The sequence below is a fragment of the Malaclemys terrapin genome, chromosome 2 (assembly GCF_027887155.1).
Source record: "Malaclemys terrapin pileata isolate rMalTer1 chromosome 2, rMalTer1.hap1, whole genome shotgun sequence".
In the NCBI taxonomy this organism is placed as follows: domain Eukaryota; kingdom Metazoa; phylum Chordata; order Testudines; family Emydidae; genus Malaclemys; species Malaclemys terrapin.
Window position 1 is genome coordinate 255,048,845 of NC_071506.1, and position 21,372 is coordinate 255,070,216.

At 42.3% G+C, this 21,372-nt stretch overlaps 1 protein-coding gene across 5 annotated transcripts in view; it reads right to left on the minus strand.

Moving 5' to 3' along the window:
* The window catches only part of MPP7 (MAGUK p55 scaffold protein 7), a 293,702-nt gene that overhangs the window by 192,836 nt on the left and 79,494 nt on the right, over positions 1–21,372 (minus strand). For all 5 annotated transcript variants that reach the window (XM_054020780.1, XM_054020779.1, XM_054020782.1 and 2 more), the window contains one exon: positions 7,900–8,066. In XM_054020780.1, the coding sequence (XP_053876755.1) occupies positions 7,900–7,936 (37 nt within the window). In that variant the 5' untranslated portion in view covers positions 7,937–8,066. The remainder of the gene's footprint in view (positions 1–7,899; positions 8,067–21,372) is intronic.

The window sequence follows — 21,372 nt, forward strand, 5'->3', positions numbered from 1 at the left end:
GAAAAGCTAAGAGCCACTGCACTAGGGAACAAACAGCTCTTCCCACCACAGGCCTTTCCTTTATCACTTTTCCTCACCTTCCTTTCTCCCAGTTTCACACCAGTGTACTTAGACTTCTGGCCATCACCTCTTCTACATATCATACAGGATGGAGAACTGTCTTATCTGCAGTCTCCTGGCTCTCTCTGATATCTAGTGCATTAGCAGAACAGGACCTGCTGTCCTCTCTTCTGGGACCTCCCCTCTATTCACCTCTGAAGTGCCCCAGGAATCTCCCCCCTCCATGTCTCTCTCTCAGCTCTACCACCATCAGCTTTCCCCTGCAACACAAATATTTCAGAGACTCTTTGGGAATGAAAGTGTTAAGTCAAAAGTAGGACCAAATAAATTAAAATAAATGATGTAGTATTAAATAAAGGGAGTAAATTCTAAGCCCCAAAAGTACTAAAGTGGTAGAAAAATCTTTCAGTGCCAGTGAACACAGGTATCTAAACTTTGTCAGTGTTTGCAGTTCTCTCTGTTTGGGAGATGAAGCTACTCACAAATCCATAATACACCTCTACCCCAATATAACGCTGTCCTCGGGAGCCAAAAAATCTTACCGCTTTATAGGTAAAACTGCGTTATATCGAACTTGCTTTGATCCGCCAGAGTGCGCGCACACACACACACACACACACACACCCCCGAGCCGCTGGTTTACTGCGTTATATCTGAATTCGTTTTATATCGGGTTGCATTATATTGGGGTAGAGGTGTAAACAAAAATTGTTATACTAACATAACATTCCAGTGAAATGTTTGTATAGCATACAATGCAGCACATAAACAATGCTGCGGCTCCAGAGGGTTCAGAGCAGAATTCTGCAACAATCATAAAATATGGCACTATTAGTAGTCTAGAACAGTGGTCTCCAAACTTTTTTTGACTGTGCACCCACTGTAACCCTAGTAAAAAATTTTTGAACACGCACTCCCTGCCGCGCCGGCTCTACCATTTTTGCCACCCCAATAAATAAATAAATAAATAAATAAAAATAAAAGGCGCTCGGACTCCCGCCCAAACTGCCGAAGCAAAAAAATTAAAAAGTGCTCCTCGCTTTGGAGACCACTGGTCTAGAAAAAAAATACTGCTATTTTTGAAAATTTCAAAGCTTTATTTTGTATTACAAAACAGACTGAGAAAGAGAAGGGTTTTTGTTTTTAAAATCTATTTGAAAAATGTGTATTCTTTTTAAATGTCTAAAAATAACAGATCTGCATCCATTGTGTACTCAATTTATATGCTTGTATTACTGACAAAGGCCTTGGCTACACTTGCGAGTTGCAGCGCTGTAAAGCCGCCCCCAGCGCTGTAACTCACTCCCCGTCCACACTGCCAAGGCATTTGCAGCGCTGTATCTCCATGGTTGCAGCGCTGCATGTACTCCATGTTCCCTGAGAGGAATAGCGTGTATTGCGCTACCGCTGCACCGAGAAGAGGAACCAAAAGGAGAACGCGGCACACCAGAATGAAGCCACGCAGTGGCTCTTAAAGGTTATGGAGCACCAAGCAGCCACACTCCAGGTGATGCTGGCACTTCAAAGCAAGCAGCTCCACGCTCACCCTCCCCTGCAGCTGCTGTCGCAAAACTCTTTGCCATGTGCCCCCCCGACACCGCCAACACGCTCTTATCAACCTCCTGGCTCCAGTCTATACCCACAGCATTCCAGTCCTCCCCCGTCACAGTCTAGCACTGCGGACTCCCACTACCCCCTGCACTCAACACCCATCCCTCTGCAGTTTGATCCTGCTGAAGTACAGTACCCGCTGCATTGTACTCCAAAGGAGAAGATTGGATCTGATCCCTGGACATACACAAATCTTTAGCTGTCCCGTGACCTCTCCTCCTCCTGGGACCTTCCCTTCCCCCAACCACCTCACTGCTGATGGTTTTCTTTGTTTGACTCTTTCCTCCAGTTGTTGTCTTTTAATACAAGAACTGTGTTGGTTTGAAAGCAATCTTTATTCTATTAATTGAAAGCAAAAAGAGCCCTACAAAGCAACATAAAATTATGTTAAACCCTCGTATTGCATCATGTGCACCAATCACCTCCTAGCATTACAAGCACTGCACTCCCAAGAATAGCAACAAATATTAGTGGCTTTCGGCTTGAAATTGCTGCCTCAAGGTATCCCTGATCCTTATGGCCCTGCACTGTGCCCCTCTAATAGCCTGATCTCTGGCTGTTCAAACTCAGCCTCCAGGCACTAAGCCTCTGCAGTCCAGCCCTGAGTGACGCTTTCACCCTTCCCTTCACAAATATTATGGGCTGTACAGCACGCAGTTATAAGCATAGGAATATTGTCATCGGCCAGGTCCAACTTCCCATATAGACAGCGCCAGCTGGCTTTTAAACGGCCAAAGCACACTCAACGGTCATGCTGCACTTGCTCAGCCTGTTGTTGAACTGCTCCTTGCTGCTGTCAAATTGCCCTGTGTATGGCTTCATAAGCCACAGCATTAAAGGGTAGACGGGGTCTCCCAGGATCACAATGGGCATTTAAACTTCCCCTATGGTGATCTTCTGGTCCGGGAAGAAAGTCCCGGCTTGCAGCTTCCTGAACAGGCCAGTGTTCCGAAAAATGCGTGCGTCATGCACCTTTCTGCACCAGCCTCTGTTAATGTCTGTGAAATGCCCACGATGATCCACAAGCGCCTGGAGAACTATTGAGAAATACCCCTTGAGATGAATGTATTCGGTGGCTAGGTGGTCTGGTGCCAGAATTGGAATATGCGTGCCATCTATTGCCCCTCCGCAGCTAGGAAAGCCCATTTGTGCAAAGCCATCTACAATGTCACGCACATTGCCCAGAGTCACAGTCTTTTGGAGCAGGATGCAATTAATGGTCCCGCACACTTCCATCAACACGAGTCCAACGGTAGACTTTCCCACACCAAACTGATTAGCAACCGATCGGTAGCAGTCTGGAGTAGCCAGCTTCCACAGTGCAATTGCCACGTGCTTCTCCAACGGCAGGGCAATGCTCATTCTCGTGTCCTTGCATCACAGGGCTGGAGCAAGCTCATCACACAGTCCCATGAATGTGGCTTTCCTCATGCGAAAGTTCTGCAGCTACTCCTCGTCATCCCAATGTGATCCCACCACTCAGTGGTTGTTTCCCGAGCCCAAAAGCGGCATTCCCTGTGGTCAGCTCCTCCATGAATGCCACAAGCAATCTTGTGTCGTAGCTACTACGCGTGGCAAGATCAATGTCACACTCCTCTTGCCTTTGTAGTTTAAGGAATAACTCCACTGCCACTTGTGACGTGTTGGTCAGAGTGAGCAGCATACTGGTGAACAGTTCGGGATCTATTCCTGCAGCCCAAAGAGGCAGGGCGCACAGTACATAAACCATTGAAAGATGACACCAAATGTGGACGGAAGCACAGGGATTGCTGGGATACGAAGCAATGCATCACGGGTCATTGGGACAGGACCCAGGATGCCCCACGACCCCCTCCGCCTCCCGTAAGTCTTAGCAGCAGAAGAGAAAGAGGTGCTCTGTGGAACAGCTGCTCAGAGTGCACGGCTCCGAATACCACTGCAAGTGCCGCAAGCGTGAACACGCTATTGCGCAGGCAGCTGACAGTGTGAACACACAACAGCGGTTTCCCTTCAGCGTGCTCTCCCTTTAGAGCTGTAACTGCCAGCGCTGTAACTCTGCCAGTGTAGACATGCCCTAAGTAAGGACTAATGCAGGACATGGGGGAGTGAAGAAGTTTGTTTTCATTATTAGGTGTTTTAGCTGGTTAATTGCTTGTATGAAATCGCCTTTCCTACCTTAAAGGCAAATTTGGGCCCAATTGCTATTTGACCCCATTAAACAGCACACTAATTTGGGATCAAATTCTCACAGTTTGGAGCAGCTCAGATTCCATTACGTCTCACAACATACAATTCATGTTTACGTAGTGGGGTGGCGAAAGAGTGTTCGCCCGCCTGGGACTAGCACAGACAACAGAACTCTACATTCTGATTTAAGTCAAAGAGCTGGAGTACTAGAAGCAAAATGATAGCAGTGTGTATCAGGTCAGGGGCTGGAAGGGTTATATTAAAACCAGGATAGAAACCTCCCCAAAAACCTAAAACATCTTCCTATCCTGCAAACAGTAGCTGTCCTCCCTGCAGGGAAAGGGTGGAAGAATAATCCCTTCCTCCAGAATCTGAGCCTTTGCTCAAGTAAAGAGGTGCACTTTAAACCTTGAAGTGCTAAACAAATTGTATCTGGCCCAAAGTCAAAAAATTATTTCAGCAGTAAGACACAGATGGCATAATCATTCTTATTAATATGTTTCTTGGGCTTGTGGGGACAACTAAGCTTTTGTCATTGATCATAATTATGAAATGGATGCTTTGAACTTCACATGTATAAAATATTACAATACATGTGCTCTAGAAAAAGCCACACATTTTAATATTGAGGAATTAATTTTTCATACCTTTTTCCAAGCCATTTTATTTATTCACAGATTCATTATGTCCCCCTCACCACCACCTCTGGATACATTTATTTAAGTAATTAAGTAAGCTACACTGGTTATATCAGATACCAACAGTCACCCATCACTCCACGGCCCATCTCTGCTCACTACTTGAAATACTCTGAACACTAGAAAATATTTGGCCAAATACCAGTAAATGACCTTAAGTGGTGCTCTGAAGGTCAGCAAAGGCAGGTGGATAAAAGCAAGAAAGCACCAAAGCAGAAGATCCTCCACAGCAAACACTCCATAACTAGTGCTCCATAATTCAAAGCTAGAGATCAACATGGGCAAACTAGCTGGCCTCAACTGTCATGCTAGTGGAATGTGGTATATTAGGGGAGGGAGGGGAACAAATTCCTGAAATCCAGCAAGAGCAGTAGGAGTCAGAAGAAGGAAAGCAGGAAAAGTTTAATTTTAATTTTATCTGGAGAAAATCTGGATTGGTAGCAAAAAAACTATCTCTGCTCCATAAAATCCAGTTAGACTTGTAACCAAATGCAACTCCTCATGCATTTTGGAATCCCCCCTTTTCACAATCCTCCCATTTCTAATTGTGTATTCAAAGGAAAGAGAACAAGATTAAGAGGCAGGAATTCCAAAGTTCTAATTCTGGCTTTGTCAAAGACTTATTGTGTCTCTTTGGGCAAAATGACTCACTTTATCTTGCTGCTTCAGTTTCCTCTACTCTAAAATGGGGATAAAAAATACTTATTTAGTGCACAGGGCTGCTATGAAGATTAGCTGGTATTGATACACCTTTGAGCATACAATATTAAGTATTATTAGTAAATAGGATCAAAGAAATGTAGGGCTGCAAGGGACCTCAAGAGGTCATCTAGTCTGTCCCCCCACTCTGAAGCACAATTAAATACATCTAGACCAACCCTGGACAGATATGTGTCTAACCTGTTCTTAAGAGCCTCTGGTGAGAGGGAATCACATCTCCCTAAGTAAGCTGCTCCAGTGCTTAACTATCCTTAGAGTTAGAAAGTATTTTTATAATCTCTAACCTAATCTCTCTTGCCACAAACAAAATCAATTACTTCTTGTCCTACTCTGGGTGGACATGGAAAACACTTCACAGCTACCTTTTGCATATTCAGAGACTTATGTCCCCCTCAGTGTTCTCTTCTCCTGACTAAAGATGCCCAATTCGTACAACCTTTCCTCATAAGTAATTTCCTCTAAATATCTTATTTTGTTGCTCTCTTCTGGACTCTCTCCAATTTGTTCACATCTTTCTTAAAGAGTGGTACCCAAAACTGGACACGTTACTCCATCTGAGGCCTCATCAATGCTAAGGAGAGTGGAACAATTACTTTCCAGGTTTTACATACAACACTCTTGTTAATACACCCCAGAACAACATTTGGCTTTTTCTCAACAGCACCACACTGTTGACTCAGATTCAATTTTGGATCCACTATAACCCGTGGACCCTTTGCTGCAGTACTGGTGCTTAGCTAGTTATTCCCCATGTTGTATTTGGGCATTTGATTTTTCCTTCCTAAAAGTGTCAGCAAGGTAGAACTTAAGCCTCTGTCTACATTCAAGATACTTTAGTATTGTTGAAAAGGGTAAAACTTTGGAACGGTAAGAAAAAAATCGTTATAACTGTACAGTAACTCCTCACTTAAAGTCGTGCCGGTTAACATTGTTTCGTTGCTGATCAATTAGGGAACATGCTCGTTTAAAGTTGTGCAATGCTCCTGTCTAACATCATTTGGCAGCTGCCTGCTTTGTCCACTGCTTGCAGAAAGAGCAGCCCGTTGCAGCTAGCTGGTGGGGACTTGTAACCAGGGTGGACCGGCAGCCCCCCCTATCAGCTCCCCGCTCCCCTAAGTTCCCTGTGCTGCAGCCGCCCATCAGGCTATCAATTGCTGGCAGTTCAGGTGTCCCCCCCGCCATGTGGTGCTTCTGCCCTCTGCCATGGAGCTGCTCCCAGAGACTCCTGCTTGCTATGCAGGGGGGAAGGAGGAGGGCTAATGTCAGGGTGTCCCCCTCCCCCTGCTCCTGCACCCCACTTACCCCTTATCCATATAGAGCAGGGAGGGGACACAGATGGAGAAAGACAGAGAGCTTGGGGCAGCAGCTGCTGTCTCAACTTCCTGATCCACTTAAAAAGGCAATGCACTTAAGAGTGGGTCAGCTTGCTTAAAGGGGCAGTGTGCATCTCTCTCTCCAAGGTGTGTGTCTGTCTCTGTCTGCTATGCTGTCTCCCCTCCCTCGTGTTCGTGCTGCCTTGTGTGAGAGGCTACATTAACAACGTGTTAACCCTTGAGGGCTCAGCCGAGTGCTAGTTCATCGTTTAGCAGCAAGGCATTCCCTGGGAAATATTCCACCCTCTAACTTCACCACCTCAACCAAGCTTCCCAATCATCATAGCTGTGAACAGTATTACATTATTTGTTTAAAACGTATACCGTGTGTATATCTATATAATATATAGGCTTTTGTCTGGTGAAAAAAATTTCCCTGGAACCTAACCCCTCCCATTTACATTAATTCTTACGGGGAAATTGGATTCGCTTAACATCGTTTCGCTTAAAGTCGCATTTTTCAGGAACATAACTACAACGTTAAGCAAGGAGTTACTGTATTGCCACCGCATACACTCAGCCCTGGTCTACACTGGGGGGAGGGATCGATCTAAGTTATGCAACTTCAGCTACATGAATAATGTAGCTGAAGTTGACGTACTTAGATCGGCTTACTGTGGTGTCTTCACCGCGGTGATTAGACTGCTGCCGCTCCCCCCGTCGACTCTGCTTGCGCCTCTCGCAGCGCTAGAGTACAGGAGTTGACAGGAGAGGGCTCAGGGGTCAATTTATCGCATCTAGACTAGACATGATAAATTGATCCCTGCTGGATCGATCGCTGTCCGCCAATCCAGCAGGTAGTGTAGACATACCCTCAGTGATGGAAACTGAACCTTTATGTGCGATAGCGGGGGGGGGGGGGGATCTGAAAATTAATTAATTTTTTTAAGAGAAAAATCAAAACTAAATAGTTTGTGTTCAGAAATAACACCTCTTGTATCTGTAACTCAAATAAAGGACAGTCTAGACTGTTTCATACATTGGGCCATGTAAAATGACTTAATTCCTTTTTCTTAAAATAAATAAATAAATAAAGCCACCAAGAGGAGACAGTGACTGAAAAGAAATTGCTCAGATGAACACATAATCTGAAGGATTTTATTTTTTAACTGTGATGTTTAGTGTATTTACATTAAGTAAGGGGAGAAGAGGTTAAACTTAAAAATGTGTTCAATTAGATGACTGTAATTAATTATCTTTCTGTAGATAAAGATTGTAGACTTCACAACTAAGACAAGGGGGAAACATATAGTCCTTTTAGGCTTGCGTACCTGTGTCACTTCCAGATCCAGTTGATAAAGCTGGCATGATTTAGTCTACAGACTATCACACAAGAACGTTAGAATAGTGCTCCACAGCCAGAAGGCAGCAGTTAATTTCAGTTCAGCTGCCTGCAGCCAAGTTTTCTACAAAGATTTATGCAATCTCCAAGATTCCCCTAGAAAGAACAGAAACATAATTTTACAATAAAGAACCCTGTTAAACCATAAATTATTGCAGCTTAAGTACGTCAAAAAAAATTAAAACTTGATCTGAGTGGCTAGCAGTCTCCTCGAAATACTGTCCTAGTTATCAAGTCAAATCATTATTGCTAAAGGAGCTTTTGATTTCATTTGATGCTCTCAATTAAAACAAGAGAGAACATTGTTTTTATATTAAGACTTTTTCCAAGATGAAGCAAGTTTGTTTTCTTCAGTCCAGTCTTTAATCCTATGCTGCTGTAAAAATAATTTATTTCCTTCACTAAAATTACTCATTTTAACCCTACAATGTCAAATATTTTGGAAATAAAAAGGCTGTTTTTCCAAAACAGTAAATACTTTAAATTGCTCAAAGTTTACCAGAAGAACCTCTGTTTAGTCTAACACTAATTTATACAAGGCCTCCACTTAACTTCCGATTCCATCATATCTCTTCAATTCATTTAAAATCTGAAGTACAACCTGTGTTTACTGTCTGGAGCATAGATCCAAACTTCAAGTGAAATTGTACAAATAGTACTGTGTGGGGCAGGTCCTCAACACGTATAAATGGTCATAGCTCCACTGACTTCAATGGAACTGTGACCATTTACACCAGCTGAGGATCTGACCCTGTATATTTACTGCTAGAAAGTCATACTGATAATATATATTTTTAATTACTGCCAATTTAAACTTTTAGTCTATTTCTGATCAGTTCTTTCAGAAAAATAGAGAACCATTATGAGAGAGAGATAATTGAAATGAAGACCAAGATTTAAGTACAAAAGACAATGTTAAAATAGGATTGGATTTCTTTTTCGCTGATTTGTATTACAGAGTTAAGACTGCTAGTGTTAACTCATAGTGGAGCAGACCAAGGTAGGGACAGAGAGATTTGAAATCAAGATTATATTTTCTCTAGATTCTGGAAAATAAAATATGTTATCTAAATAAGAAATCAGAATGGCTCCAAGTTTTCATAAGAATGTATATACAGGAAAGATGTTTTTTGTTTTTGTTTTAAAAACATCCACACTATTAATCAGAATGGTTCTCTTTTGAAGTTATCCTGGTCCTGACGGTGCATAGTTTGGACACTCTTGTATACACAGATTCTTATAAAAGGTTAAAGCACAAGTGCCATAACCGTTGGGAATTGTTCAATATTTTGTCCTCCACACATGAAAAAACCCTCTACAAGTATTATAATTTATCATGGACTGTTTGTCAGATTTTGTTTAGTAAATTATAATCCATTTTTAGTTATAAAGACAGGGTTGCCAACATGCTCAAAACTGAACTTGTTATTAAAATAAGTATTTTTAAAAAAAAGTAAGTTTGCCAAAAGCAAAGTTTTATATGCTAACTTTCAGACTTAAAAAAAAAAAATTACTGGTTTGTTTAAATTACACATACAGGGTAAAGTTATCTCCCCCTAAGAACTTGTTTTAAACCGTAAAGGCTGACAAGCTTTATTGCACCAGCAGAAACATACACTTTTTGGTAAATACAATGGATTTTTAAGAATATAAAAAATGAAGTCCTAATATTTTACTTGAATTAGACAGCATATTGAAGATTTGATTTTAAGAGATTGTGGGAAAGAGAAAAATAAGTTTTCACTAAACGATGCATCAACTTCCAAGCAAATATATTGTATTAATATTGAACAAAGGCATTATTTTCAAGTCAATGACAACTCCATTAATTCATACCAAATGCAAAATTTGAAACAGAGAAAAGAAAGGTTAGCACTCAAGGCCGACAGAGATTTCCTTATGATGCTAGAGTTACAAAACATCTATTTGCAAGTGAAGCCAAACTTCAGTTTAGAAAAAAAATACTGACATCTACGCCAAGGACACACTGTACAAATTAAGAAAAAGCACAGATTCAATTTTTACTTTTTTATACATATAAATTTCATAAAGGAAGATACAAGTTTTAAATTCAGTTATGATCCCCCAATCGGAATATGACTATCCTTATCTGAAGGATGTCAGCTATCTGATAGAGAACAGGTTTTTCCGTTTCCATGAGCTTATTGAACTTGTTAAAAATACAGCAATAGCTCACATCATCATCACATACCTCTGATTTATGTGCAACTTAAAGATTTTGTCCTATGTCAAAAAATGAATGTAGTAAACATTTCAAAGGCATTTTCATCAACAAATGCATGCATTATTACTAATTAAAACTGCAGATACTTCAAGAAAAGTGCTCACATAAACCTGAAAATTCTGTTGATCGACACACACTTCATATATTAAAAAGTCTGGATGTCATTCCTCATTTTCTTTATTTCATGGTAAAACATTCAATATTAAAAAAAAAATTAAACTGCCTTATTATTTAAGAAATGTATATACGGCAAAGTTATTCCCTCCAGAACCTATATATATATTAATGAAAAATAAATGACCTGATGAAATCCTTACCAGTAAAATGCTTAATATTTTGTTGGAGTGGAATAGGGTTCCCCCCAGCCCACCCCCCCAAACTTGCAAATTAAGCTACATTTTTGCATTGATGATGTTATTTTCTTTGGCTGAATTTATTTAAAATGCTTTGGAAGTTTTTGTCAGAATCCAGCCATAAGTATTGCTGACTGCTGTATGGAATCAATTTGCTGCAACACAGAAATACCAGCTGTTACAGTATGTCCTGAGAGGGATTACCGAATATTCTTAAATTGAAGTTCAATCCATCTTTCCATAAAAATTAGAACCAAAAGCCAGGAACGTAACAGCAGTATCAAGTGCACCTGAGGCATTTACAATACCCAACAGGACTGTTACAACCAGCCTTTAAAAAGGGCTTATTTTTGAAATTTCATTATTCCAGTTGTACCTTGCTTCTATATATCACACTGTATCAGATTATTCTGGCATCTACCATGTGGAAACAGTGAAATATGTGAAGTCCTGTGATATGTTGTTGAATTTCCACCAGGCCCTTAGTCACCTCTCAGGCTCCTATAGTACTTGTGACATCTAGTGGTTACATGGAGAAGTGCATTCATTTACATAAGGGTATTATTTGTTGTGACTACAAAAGGCAACTCTATTCCTGTATAAACAAAAATGTTTTCTTCCTTTCTATAAAAAGGGTTGCCTAATGTTATATTCAGAAGCTATTATGATGTAATTTTTAAAGACAAAAACCCTACTTTGACTGTACTAAAATAATTTCATTTCTACTTTCATATCTTCCTATTGTAATTATGTTAATAAGGGTTTCCATTATGATCCCTCTATTTCTAGGGGTTTCCAGTTAAAAAGAATTTAAATATTGGAAGGTTTTGTCCTACCTTTAAATTAGTCTTACACCTCATACAAGCATGTTCACCAGTCTAGAAGCTTTATTTAATTAGGTCCACACACCAACCTCACAAACATATGCCTACTAACTTATCTTGGCACCAAATCCTCTGGTTATAAATGGCCGGGAGTGTGTCACAAGCCTCCAGGGAACAACTTTCAAAGCTGAATAATCCTAGAATTATAGTTCTCTGAGGAAACAGAAGTACATACTGTAAATACAGATGTAAGAAAAGAACAGAGGACCCCTATGGATTGATAGATATTATAAAACCAACCAACAGACAAGAGGGGGAAAATGATCCTATTCTCATTCACTCATACATCCAGTCTGGAGGCACTGGGAAGACTGAGCCAGATGCAGTAAGAGAAAAGGAAGGAGGAATGAGATTGGAAACTTTTACAAGGAAAGGTAGCCTTTTGTTGAAGTGGCTGCCTCCAGGGAGACCTATATTTTGTACTTTTTTTTTTTTAATGATTTTTCTGGCACTACCACATGTATTTTACCCAAAAATTCTCCATCTTTCCATGATCTAAAGAGCTGGCAGATTGGGACTCAAGTATGCCTTTCTATGGCAAGCTCAATCAACCAAGAAATAGTGATGTGGCCTAAGAGGATATCTTTTTCTCCTTGTCTTGTGGCCCCCATAAATTGTAGAGCATTTTATTTGTGAAAGTTGTTGTTCTGCTGAGTTATTCAATGATTTTTCACAATTTAGGGAGTATAAATGGATTTTCTTTGCATTTTTAAGTTAGAAGAAAGAAGCATCTTAACTAATGAACTGAAGGATAGATTTTAAGATATGAAAGTATGAAATCTGGCAATTGTTATAAGACAACTTTGCCAGGGAAAACTAAAAAGCAAGTTTTTGATACACAGGATTCCTACTTAATTTGTTCTTCTAAAGAGTGCTGTTTGAGGAATATGATCTTGATTTCCAGAAGGTAGAAAGGTATGCCTGTAAATGTATTTGAAGCACCAGATTGATATTTCATGCAGAGACAGGAAAATTTGAAAGCCGTTCAGTCTTGTTCATTGTGGAACCTCGGCTAATTGAAGTATGCTAAATGACTAGATACATGGATATAGGTCTCCAAACCTACTCAGCACAGGAAATTGCCAAAGGAGATTTCCTGGAAAGAGGAGAGCTGGGCATCAGTGGATAAAATCTGGACTGAAAGTGGTAGTCTCATCTTTTGGAAGCTGTAACTACGAGATATATTGCTTTTTCAGAGGAAGTTTCCACCTCATAAGTAGTCGGGTTCCAGTGGAATTTACAGACCAATATTGGCTTCCCATGGAGGACTAGTAGTCCCAGGAGCACGTACACTGTCAACAGGAACTAGTGGAATGTTTCTGGAATTTCCACTCAGATTAAAGAGTACACAGATCTGTAGTAAGGAGAAATGTATGACCCACTGACTCAGAAGGATACCATGGAAAATAAAAACAACTGACCCTTGTTATGTAAATACAGTGTTATACAAAAAATATAGATCTCTATAGTGCCTACCCATTTTACAAGAGATACACTGAGGCACAGATAATGATCTTCCTAAACTTGAATGCCAAATTAATGGGAGAACTGTAATGACTTGAAATTCTTCTACTTTTGGCTCTAAACATTCCCTCCTGATAGTAGAATACTGAAGACTTTTGTATAACTGTGGGGATATCTGATCAGTATTTTTTTTTGTTTGGATTACATAATTTCTTGGTTCATGCCAAGGGGGCTTTAGATGTAACCACATTAACTAACCTGCTTTCAGAATAGTAGCTGAGAATTCTTAGTCCAACTGAAGAGTCCAATTAATATTTTTAACTAAACACATTCCACTGGTTGATTTTTAATTTAGATGTGTGTGGGGGGGATTTCTTTAGGGACTAATAAAGTTGAAGTACTCACACATCTGAACTTTTTGCAACTCATTGCATAGCCTAGTAGCTGAAATTTCCCTTCTTAGGAAACCCATGCCAACTCTGCATTTTTCCCCCTAGGTTTTCATAATCAGAAAAGGAACAACATTTTTATCCCTTTATAGTTCCAGGGAATCTTTATCACCAAAGGCGGAAAAGGTGAAGATCATAAAAGCTACAAAAAGCAACAGAGGGTCCTGTGGCACCTTTGAGACTAACAGAAGTATTGGGAGCATAAGCTTTCGTGGGTAAGATCCTCACTTCTTCAGATGCAAGTGAGGTTCTTACCCACGAAAGCTTATGCTCCCAATACTTCTGTTAGTCTCAAAGGTGCCACAGGACCCTCTGTTGCTTTTTACAGATTCAGACTAACATGGCTACCCCTCTGATACATAAAAGCTACTAATATTCTTCAAGGAGGAATAGGACATGGGTGAAGACAGGTGAAACATTGAGAAATATGAGACATCAGAGGTTGATGAGACATTCTAAAAAAAAAAAAAAAAATGTTTAGCTACATTACCATCTCAAAAAATAGCTCCTTCTCTTGAGTTCTGCTGCTCCACTACTGCACAAGAGTTAATCAGTGCAACTGAGGAGGCATAAAGGATGTTTAGTTAACACAGAGGTCAGATAAACCTCACCCTTGCAATCCTTCCATTATTACTCAGCTCTCATCTACTTGACAGCACCCAAGCTATCCACTAACATTAGCCCTCATCCCCTGTTTCCTTCTTCTCTGGTCTCCATGTCTTACAGGATGTCCCTGTGCAAGGAGCACCATTCTACAGCCTGTTCACCAAGGCACCATCCTCTTAATCAGATCTTTCCTAAACACTCACTTTTGTAGTACTGCATATAAATAGTGAGTTTTCTCTAGTATAAAAGAGGTGAATATATAAAATGATGTAACAAAGATGCATAAATATATTAATTGAGCAGCTGAGCAAGATTATTGCAACCTCTGTCCTAACCCTCCTCCATCCCCCCCTTTTATTTATAACCCACATATCTTATGTCACTTGTGAGTTTACATGGTAAACTCTTCGGGGCTTTAATATCTTAGGTTCTTTACAGATACTCCTAAGCCAACACATTTTGGGACACTCAAAATAATATGCAAGTGAAAGCATAAGTCTCCAAACAATGAACTACTCTACATATCATGCAAGGTAAAACCTAGACCACTGGGTCTGGTATGTATAAATCTTTAATTTCTAGACATTTTCCCCTGCCCTAGGATTTCCAGGTGTCTAGTTTTCAACCTGAAAGTACAGTCAAAAGGGTACCTGTGCAGTGTCTGGTCAATACTGCTGACCAGACACCAAAAGCTGGTTACTGCAGTAACCGCAATCGGCCTCCACTGCTGGGAGGGCGGGAAGAGCAGCTGCTGCTGGAGGAGGCAGGATCCTGACAGCGCACAGTATTTGAGGAGCAGGGCCAGCGGCCATGCTCACCACCTGTGACAGGCCTTCTCAGCCTCTCAGGGCCCTGGCTTTCCCAAGCCCCTCTTCCCCCTGCTACATCCTGCCGTGCCCTGATTGGGCAGCCTGGCAGACTCCGTGTCAGCTCCTCCAAGCACAACTCTGAAGGCAGCATGTGAGTCCAGAGAGAGGGTAGAGTGAATGACTTTGGAGGGAGGGAGTGACAGGGGTTGGGGGGGAAGCAAGTGACCGGGCGGGAGGGTGTAGTGTCCAGTTTTGAAAAACTGGAAAGTTGGCAGCCCTACCCTGCCTTTTCCTCAAAGCGAACTTAGCACTTGTAGAAGACACTGGATACTGAAGATTTAGAACTCTTTTTCATACATGCTGAGCACCTTCTATTTCCATTGACTTCCACAGGAGTTGTGCGTACTCAGCAGGTCTGAAAAAATATCAGGCCTTTAATTTAATCAAAAAAGAGGTTTATCATCCGCTAGAGACGTCTTTATTTTGTTGAAAGTTGCCCACCCCGTTTTTCGCCTCCTCCTGCATTCCCCTTCGAATGAGTTGTCTTGTCTCTAACAGATGATGAACTGCTCATGAAGAAAAGGAAAACTGTTTAACTCCACTCTTCCGCCAGCAAGGATATACGGAGCAGAAAGCTGGCCAACAATGAAAGCAGAGGAAGAAAACTTCACTGTCACCCAGAGAGCAATGGAAAGGCGGCCAATGTGCAAGATATTGCTCCGTGAACATATACCGAATGAGGAGATCAGAAGGCATACAGAGATGATCGATGACAGAACGAGGAGTAATGCTCTCAAGTTGCAGTGGAGGAGGTTTAGGTTGGATATTAGGAAAAACTTTTTCACTAGGAGGGTGGTGAAACACTGGAATGGGTTACTAGGGAGGTAGTGGAATCCCCTTCCTTAGAGGTTTTTAAGGTCAGGCTTGACAAAGCCCTGGCTGGCATGATTTAGTTGGGGATTGGTCCTGCTTTGAGCAGGGTGTTGGACTAGATGACCTCCTGAGGTCCCTTCCAACCCTGATACTCTATGATTCTATGATGTAGTGCAGGCAATGTACGACGCAAAGCAAAGATGGGCGGGTCATGTAGTCTGCAGGCAAGACAATAGGTGGACAACCTGCATCAGTGACCGGATCCCTGGAGATCACAAGCGACCGCTGGGTAGACCAAAAAAGCACTGGATCGATCCCATGACAAAACTCTTTGGCCAGAAATGGAAAGAACATGCTTGCAACAAAACAGAATGGTGTGGCGTTGACTTGTGTTCGTGGAGGGACAGACGAGGACAAGCCGGACAAAGGTGACAGAAACGAGATACATCATAGGCAATGGTATCAAATTTTTCTAGCAGTGCTCTGTCAGTATGCCTCAACTCTAATCTGGAAAGTGCACCTGTAGGGATGAGATAATGCTGTTTCCATGACTAGTCAGTCATTGGCCCCTCTGCTCACACTGCCACAGTTGTTTTAAATTTATATGGACACTTACCTGTTCACTAAGAACCGGATTGACACATACACCTCCCTTCATATAGGCTACTGAATCTTTGTCAAATAGTGGAATTTTTTAACCACTTTAAACCTATCATCCAAAGTGAAAGACTGGTTTCCGACCCCTCCCGTCCCTCTTTTATGGATTTGTGAAATGCATATAATCTGAATTTACTTTTTGGTGGTTAAATATATTACTAGAGCTAACTTCATGGTAACCCACTGCCTCCGCCAACCATTTAGAAAAAAGAAAATAACTCAATGCTGCATAAATTGAACCCTGAGGGTCTGATGGGAGCCCCACCACAGATATCAATAGTCTTTGGATAAGGCCCTTGGTGAACACTGTGGCAAATAAAGATACTGCTCCCTGTGTTCAATAGGCTACATGAAAGCTTAGCAGCTCTACAGAAGGTGACCTAAGTTAAAATTGTCCGAAAAACAAGTTTTTGTTTTTTATATATTAAAACCAAACTAATTTTCCTCCCCAACACAACAGTCAGTTATCAGACCGTTGCTACCTTAAATTATGGTCAAGTTGCAAATGAAAAGAAGTTTGTTAACAGCACCACATAGCAAGAGATGCTAATGCAAACAATAGCAAAGGTGTTTGCTTGCTTCAACCTCCTCCCCCATCTCTCAAAATAAAAATCAACACCAGTTTTGTCCAAATTAAGATTTTTATCTCAATGTTGAAATTAAGGTACTTTAAAAAAATTCCTTCATCTATGTACAGAATGGCTATAACTAACTTAAAACAACATAAAAGTAGCATGTCACCTACTATATTACAGAACTTATGTGTGGTGAGCACTGCATGTAAGTCTGTAAGACCATATCAGTTATAGCCTCCCCTCTTTTTCACATACGCCTAAATTTTCAAACTCACTGTTACTTATTCAGATAAACCTGCCATACTTGGTTTCTGGCTAAAGGTGAATTTTGCTTTTGTTGAGAAATGGAAGTGGAAAACTGAATAAAATCCTGTAAGTAATTTCAGTTTTTTGGGGGGGGGGGGGAGCGGAGTATATTTTTATATTAAACTATCTCTCTTCCCTATTGTACAAAAATTCTAGCTTCAATTTTTTTTTTTTTTTAACTACAGCAAAAGTGTCGGAAGTTTAAAATTTGCATGGATAATCTTAAATGAAAGCTAGAGGCTTTTGCTTGGTTTGAAAAAAATGTTTTGATTTAATGAAGATAATTAGTAGTGTCTTGAGCATGCACAACAATATACTTCCTTAAGTCTACAGGTGCACAGAAAACAGATCTGCTGTGCATGAACATACAGCTAGTAAGCATGCACTTGTTCATTCAAGGTGCTTACAAGCTTTGGAAGCCACATTCACTCTGTGGCATTGTTTAACTTTTGTTTGTTTTCTTTTTAAAAATATAAGTTGAATAACTGGGGAAGGGGACACAGTTTGTATCTTCTGTATGCTGAGCACACTGCATGAGGGACTCCTTGCTTTCCTCCAGTCTCCCCATGTTCCACTCTCCCATGGCCCTTATTTCGGAGTCCCTGTCATAAGCCCATGCCATTTCCCTTTTGGCTATATTAATCTCAGGCTTTACCGTCAATAACTTCTTTTTCGGGGCAACTTAATAACCAATCAACTAATAAAGAAATACAGTAGAACCTCAGTTATGGAAACCTCGGGAATGTAGGTTGTTTGTAACTCTGAAATGTTCATAACTCTGAACAAGACATTACGGACTTCAATCACGGGACAGGGGTGGGGGTTGGCACTGCAGTCGCAGGGTGGGGAGGGTCTAAGCTCCAGGCAGGGAGGGGCCTCGGGGCTTCTGATCCTCAGGACGCTGGGGCTCTGGGTCGGGGGCTCAGGGCTTCTGCCCCATGTGAGCACAGGGGCTCAGGGTTTCAGGCCCGCGGCTCCACTCCCACTTTCAGCCTCACGGGGGCGCCAGGGCTCCCCACGGCTCTGCTCCTGGTTTCAGCCAGGGGGTATGGGGACATGCCGGGGCTCACGGCTTTAGCTACGGGGGGAGCGCTGGGGCTGAACCACAGGGAGCCCCACCCCTCCCCCTGTAACTAAACCCCTGAGCCTAGGCGCCGCCACCCCTCTCCCCCCCCCGCACCTCCCCAGGCTGAAACTAGAAGTGGAGCCTTGGGGAGCCCCTAGCCCCGCACAAGGCTGAAGGCAGAAACAGAACCTTGGGGCTGAAGCCCTGAGCCCCAGCACTCTCTCCGGGTCTAAAACGCTGAGCCCTGGTGCTCCCGTGAGACAGAAGTCCAGAGCTTCCCCTGGGTGCCCCGAGGGTCAGAGTCCTGCGAGCCTGAGTCGGCTAGCTGTGGGTGTCTAGTTGCTGTGCAGACACACTCTTAGTTATCTGCTCCCTCTCTGGCAGGTCTCTCTGCCAGCACTCTATGTCTTCCTACTCCCCTCACCGGAGCCAGGCTCAAACTGTAGGCTCCTCTGCTCTATAAGCAGATACCAGCTGTCTTCCTGGAGTTTAGTGACAGGAGTTCCCCACTATCTCCCTTCCTGGGGGATTCTGACAGTTCTCTTGGAGCTCTTACTGTCAACTCTAAGCTCTCATTCAGGAAGGGATCCAGTCTGATTTTCTGAAGTACAAGTTCCCCGCACCAAGACGACCCTGCACCTACAGTGCATGTGAGGTCACACTGTATATGCACTCTACAAAATGCATGCTCTATAAAATGGCATCCTTCATGTGACCACCAGGAGGACCCGACCCATTTTATTCCTGTATAAGTGCTGGAACAATGTTCCAGTGCATTCTGATCCCACTACACCACTGCATTCAAGCCTTGCCCCCATCGAGGCCTATTCCACCTCCTGCAGGTACCTCCAGCCTGCAACAGCCACAGGGCTTCTCTAGAAAGAGCTGCCCCCACCCCTCCTGTGCAACTTCCTCTTTATATTGTTCTAGCAGTTTCCTTCTGACTCAGTTACTCCATTTCTAATCTGCTAAAGGTGTGTCACCTGGAGCACTTGATTGCTCCCATGTATTCCCCACAGGGCTGTCATGAGCCAGTTAGGCCCTCAACCTTCCTGAACGACCATTAGCCCCATTATGCAACTAACCACAACCTCTTCCCCACATTCCCATACTACTATCCCCCATTCTCCCCACACCATGGCACAAGCTCTATGTGAGTCCCCCCACAAGCCAGCAGCACTGTACAGGTCCCCTGTTTCCCCTCCACTACATGCCATGATCTGTATTCCCATCCTCATATCCACTCCCCTGCTTCCACCCCACCCACCCAGCTCTCAATCTGGGAGCTTGCTTCCCATTGCTTTGCAGGTCTCTGCTTCCCCCTCACACTTTTCACTCTCTGCCACTGCCCCAACCCTTCAGTCCCTGCTGTTTTCCCCTCTCATCTCCACTCTTGGCCCTTCTCTCCAGACTCCTGTTCCCTTCCTTCCCCAGGTCCCCGCTTCCCCCTTCAAATCCTTCTTGGAAGGATCTCTTATTTCTGTTAAAAGTCCAGGGCAGTCTCTCCATGCAACAAGTTAACTTGCTGCCTATGATGTCTAAGCAGCAGCAGGAAGCAGCAGATTGCTCCGACTGCAGCACCAGGCAGTCTGAGGGTTTTCTCCAGTGTTCTGATCTGCACCAAAATCAACAGGATTGTGCCCACAGATGCCTAAAATATGCTCAGAATTTGGAATCGATGGGATGCAGCCTTCCAAAAATATTGCATTAGTCAGACAAAGAAATACCACTGAGTGTTAAGGCTTGTCTTCATTGCTACAGCACAAGTTACTGGATTCCAGCTAATCTAACTCATCAGACGCTAATCCCATTACTAACTCCAGTGTTTCATAGTGTAGATGCTGTCATTCAAGCTAGCCTAGTTCAAATAACATAACAGGGGCCACACTGCAAAACACTCAAATTAGAGTTATTGGATTAGCAGTTGATAAATTGTGCTAACTTGAGATGTAGCCTGTATCTGTATCTCCACTACATTACTAGTTAGAGCATCAGAAGCATTAAAGCTTCAACCCACCCCACATCCAATGGGCCAGTCAGCCAGAGTTTAACGCTCCACTTCACTAAAAGTTTATGCAGATGGTAGTCAGATTGGGGCAACACTTCAGTTATTCGTGGAGCTAATACTGCAGTGAAGACAAGCCCTTAGATTTCACTGTGCTCGACCAAATGAACCTGCTCATGCTACATTAGAAGCAAGAGAAAGACCAAGAACAGGGTATGCCCTTTACTCAATGAGGAGGGAAAGACAGTATCAGAAAACACAGAAATGGACGAAGCGTTAAATGCCCCCCCCCTTTATTTCCCCCCAGTTTTCACCAAAAAAGTCATTGGACAAATAACATAACAAACATCAGTGTAAACGTGGTAGTGTCTGAGGCTCAGATAGGAGAAGAGCTAAATTAAGAATTATATTGATAAGTCAGATGTCTTCAAGTTGGCAGGGCCTACCCTGAAGAATACTTAAACTGGCTGAATAGATCTCTGTGCCATTAGCAATTATCTCTGAGAACTTGTGGCGGACTGGAGGGATCCCAGAGGACTGAGAAAGGACAAATATAGTACCTATCAATACAAAGGGAATAAGGACAACCCAGGGAGTTATAGACAAGTCAGCTTAACTTAGGTACCTGGAAAGATAATGGAACAAATAATCAATTTGTACACACCTAAAAGAAAATAAGGTGATAAGTAACAGTCTGCATGGATTTGCCAAGAACAAATCATGTCAAACCAACCTAATATCCTCCTTTAACAGGGTAACAAGCTTTGTGAATAGGGAGGAACCAGTAAATGTGGTATATTTCAACTTCAGTAAGGCTTTTGATACGGTCTCACATGACCGTCTCATAAACAAACTAGTGAAATATAGCCTAGACAAACCTACTGTAAGGTGATTACACAACTGGCTGGAATACTGTATTCGGAGAGTCGTTATTAATGGTTCACAATCAGGCTGGAAGGACCTATTGATTGTGGTCCCACCGGGATCTGTCCTGGGTCCAGTTCTATTCAATACTTTCAGAAATGATTTGGATAATGGCATAGAAAGTACTCTTACAAAGTTTGTGTATGATACCAAAATGGGAGGGGTTACAAGCACTTTGGAGAAAAG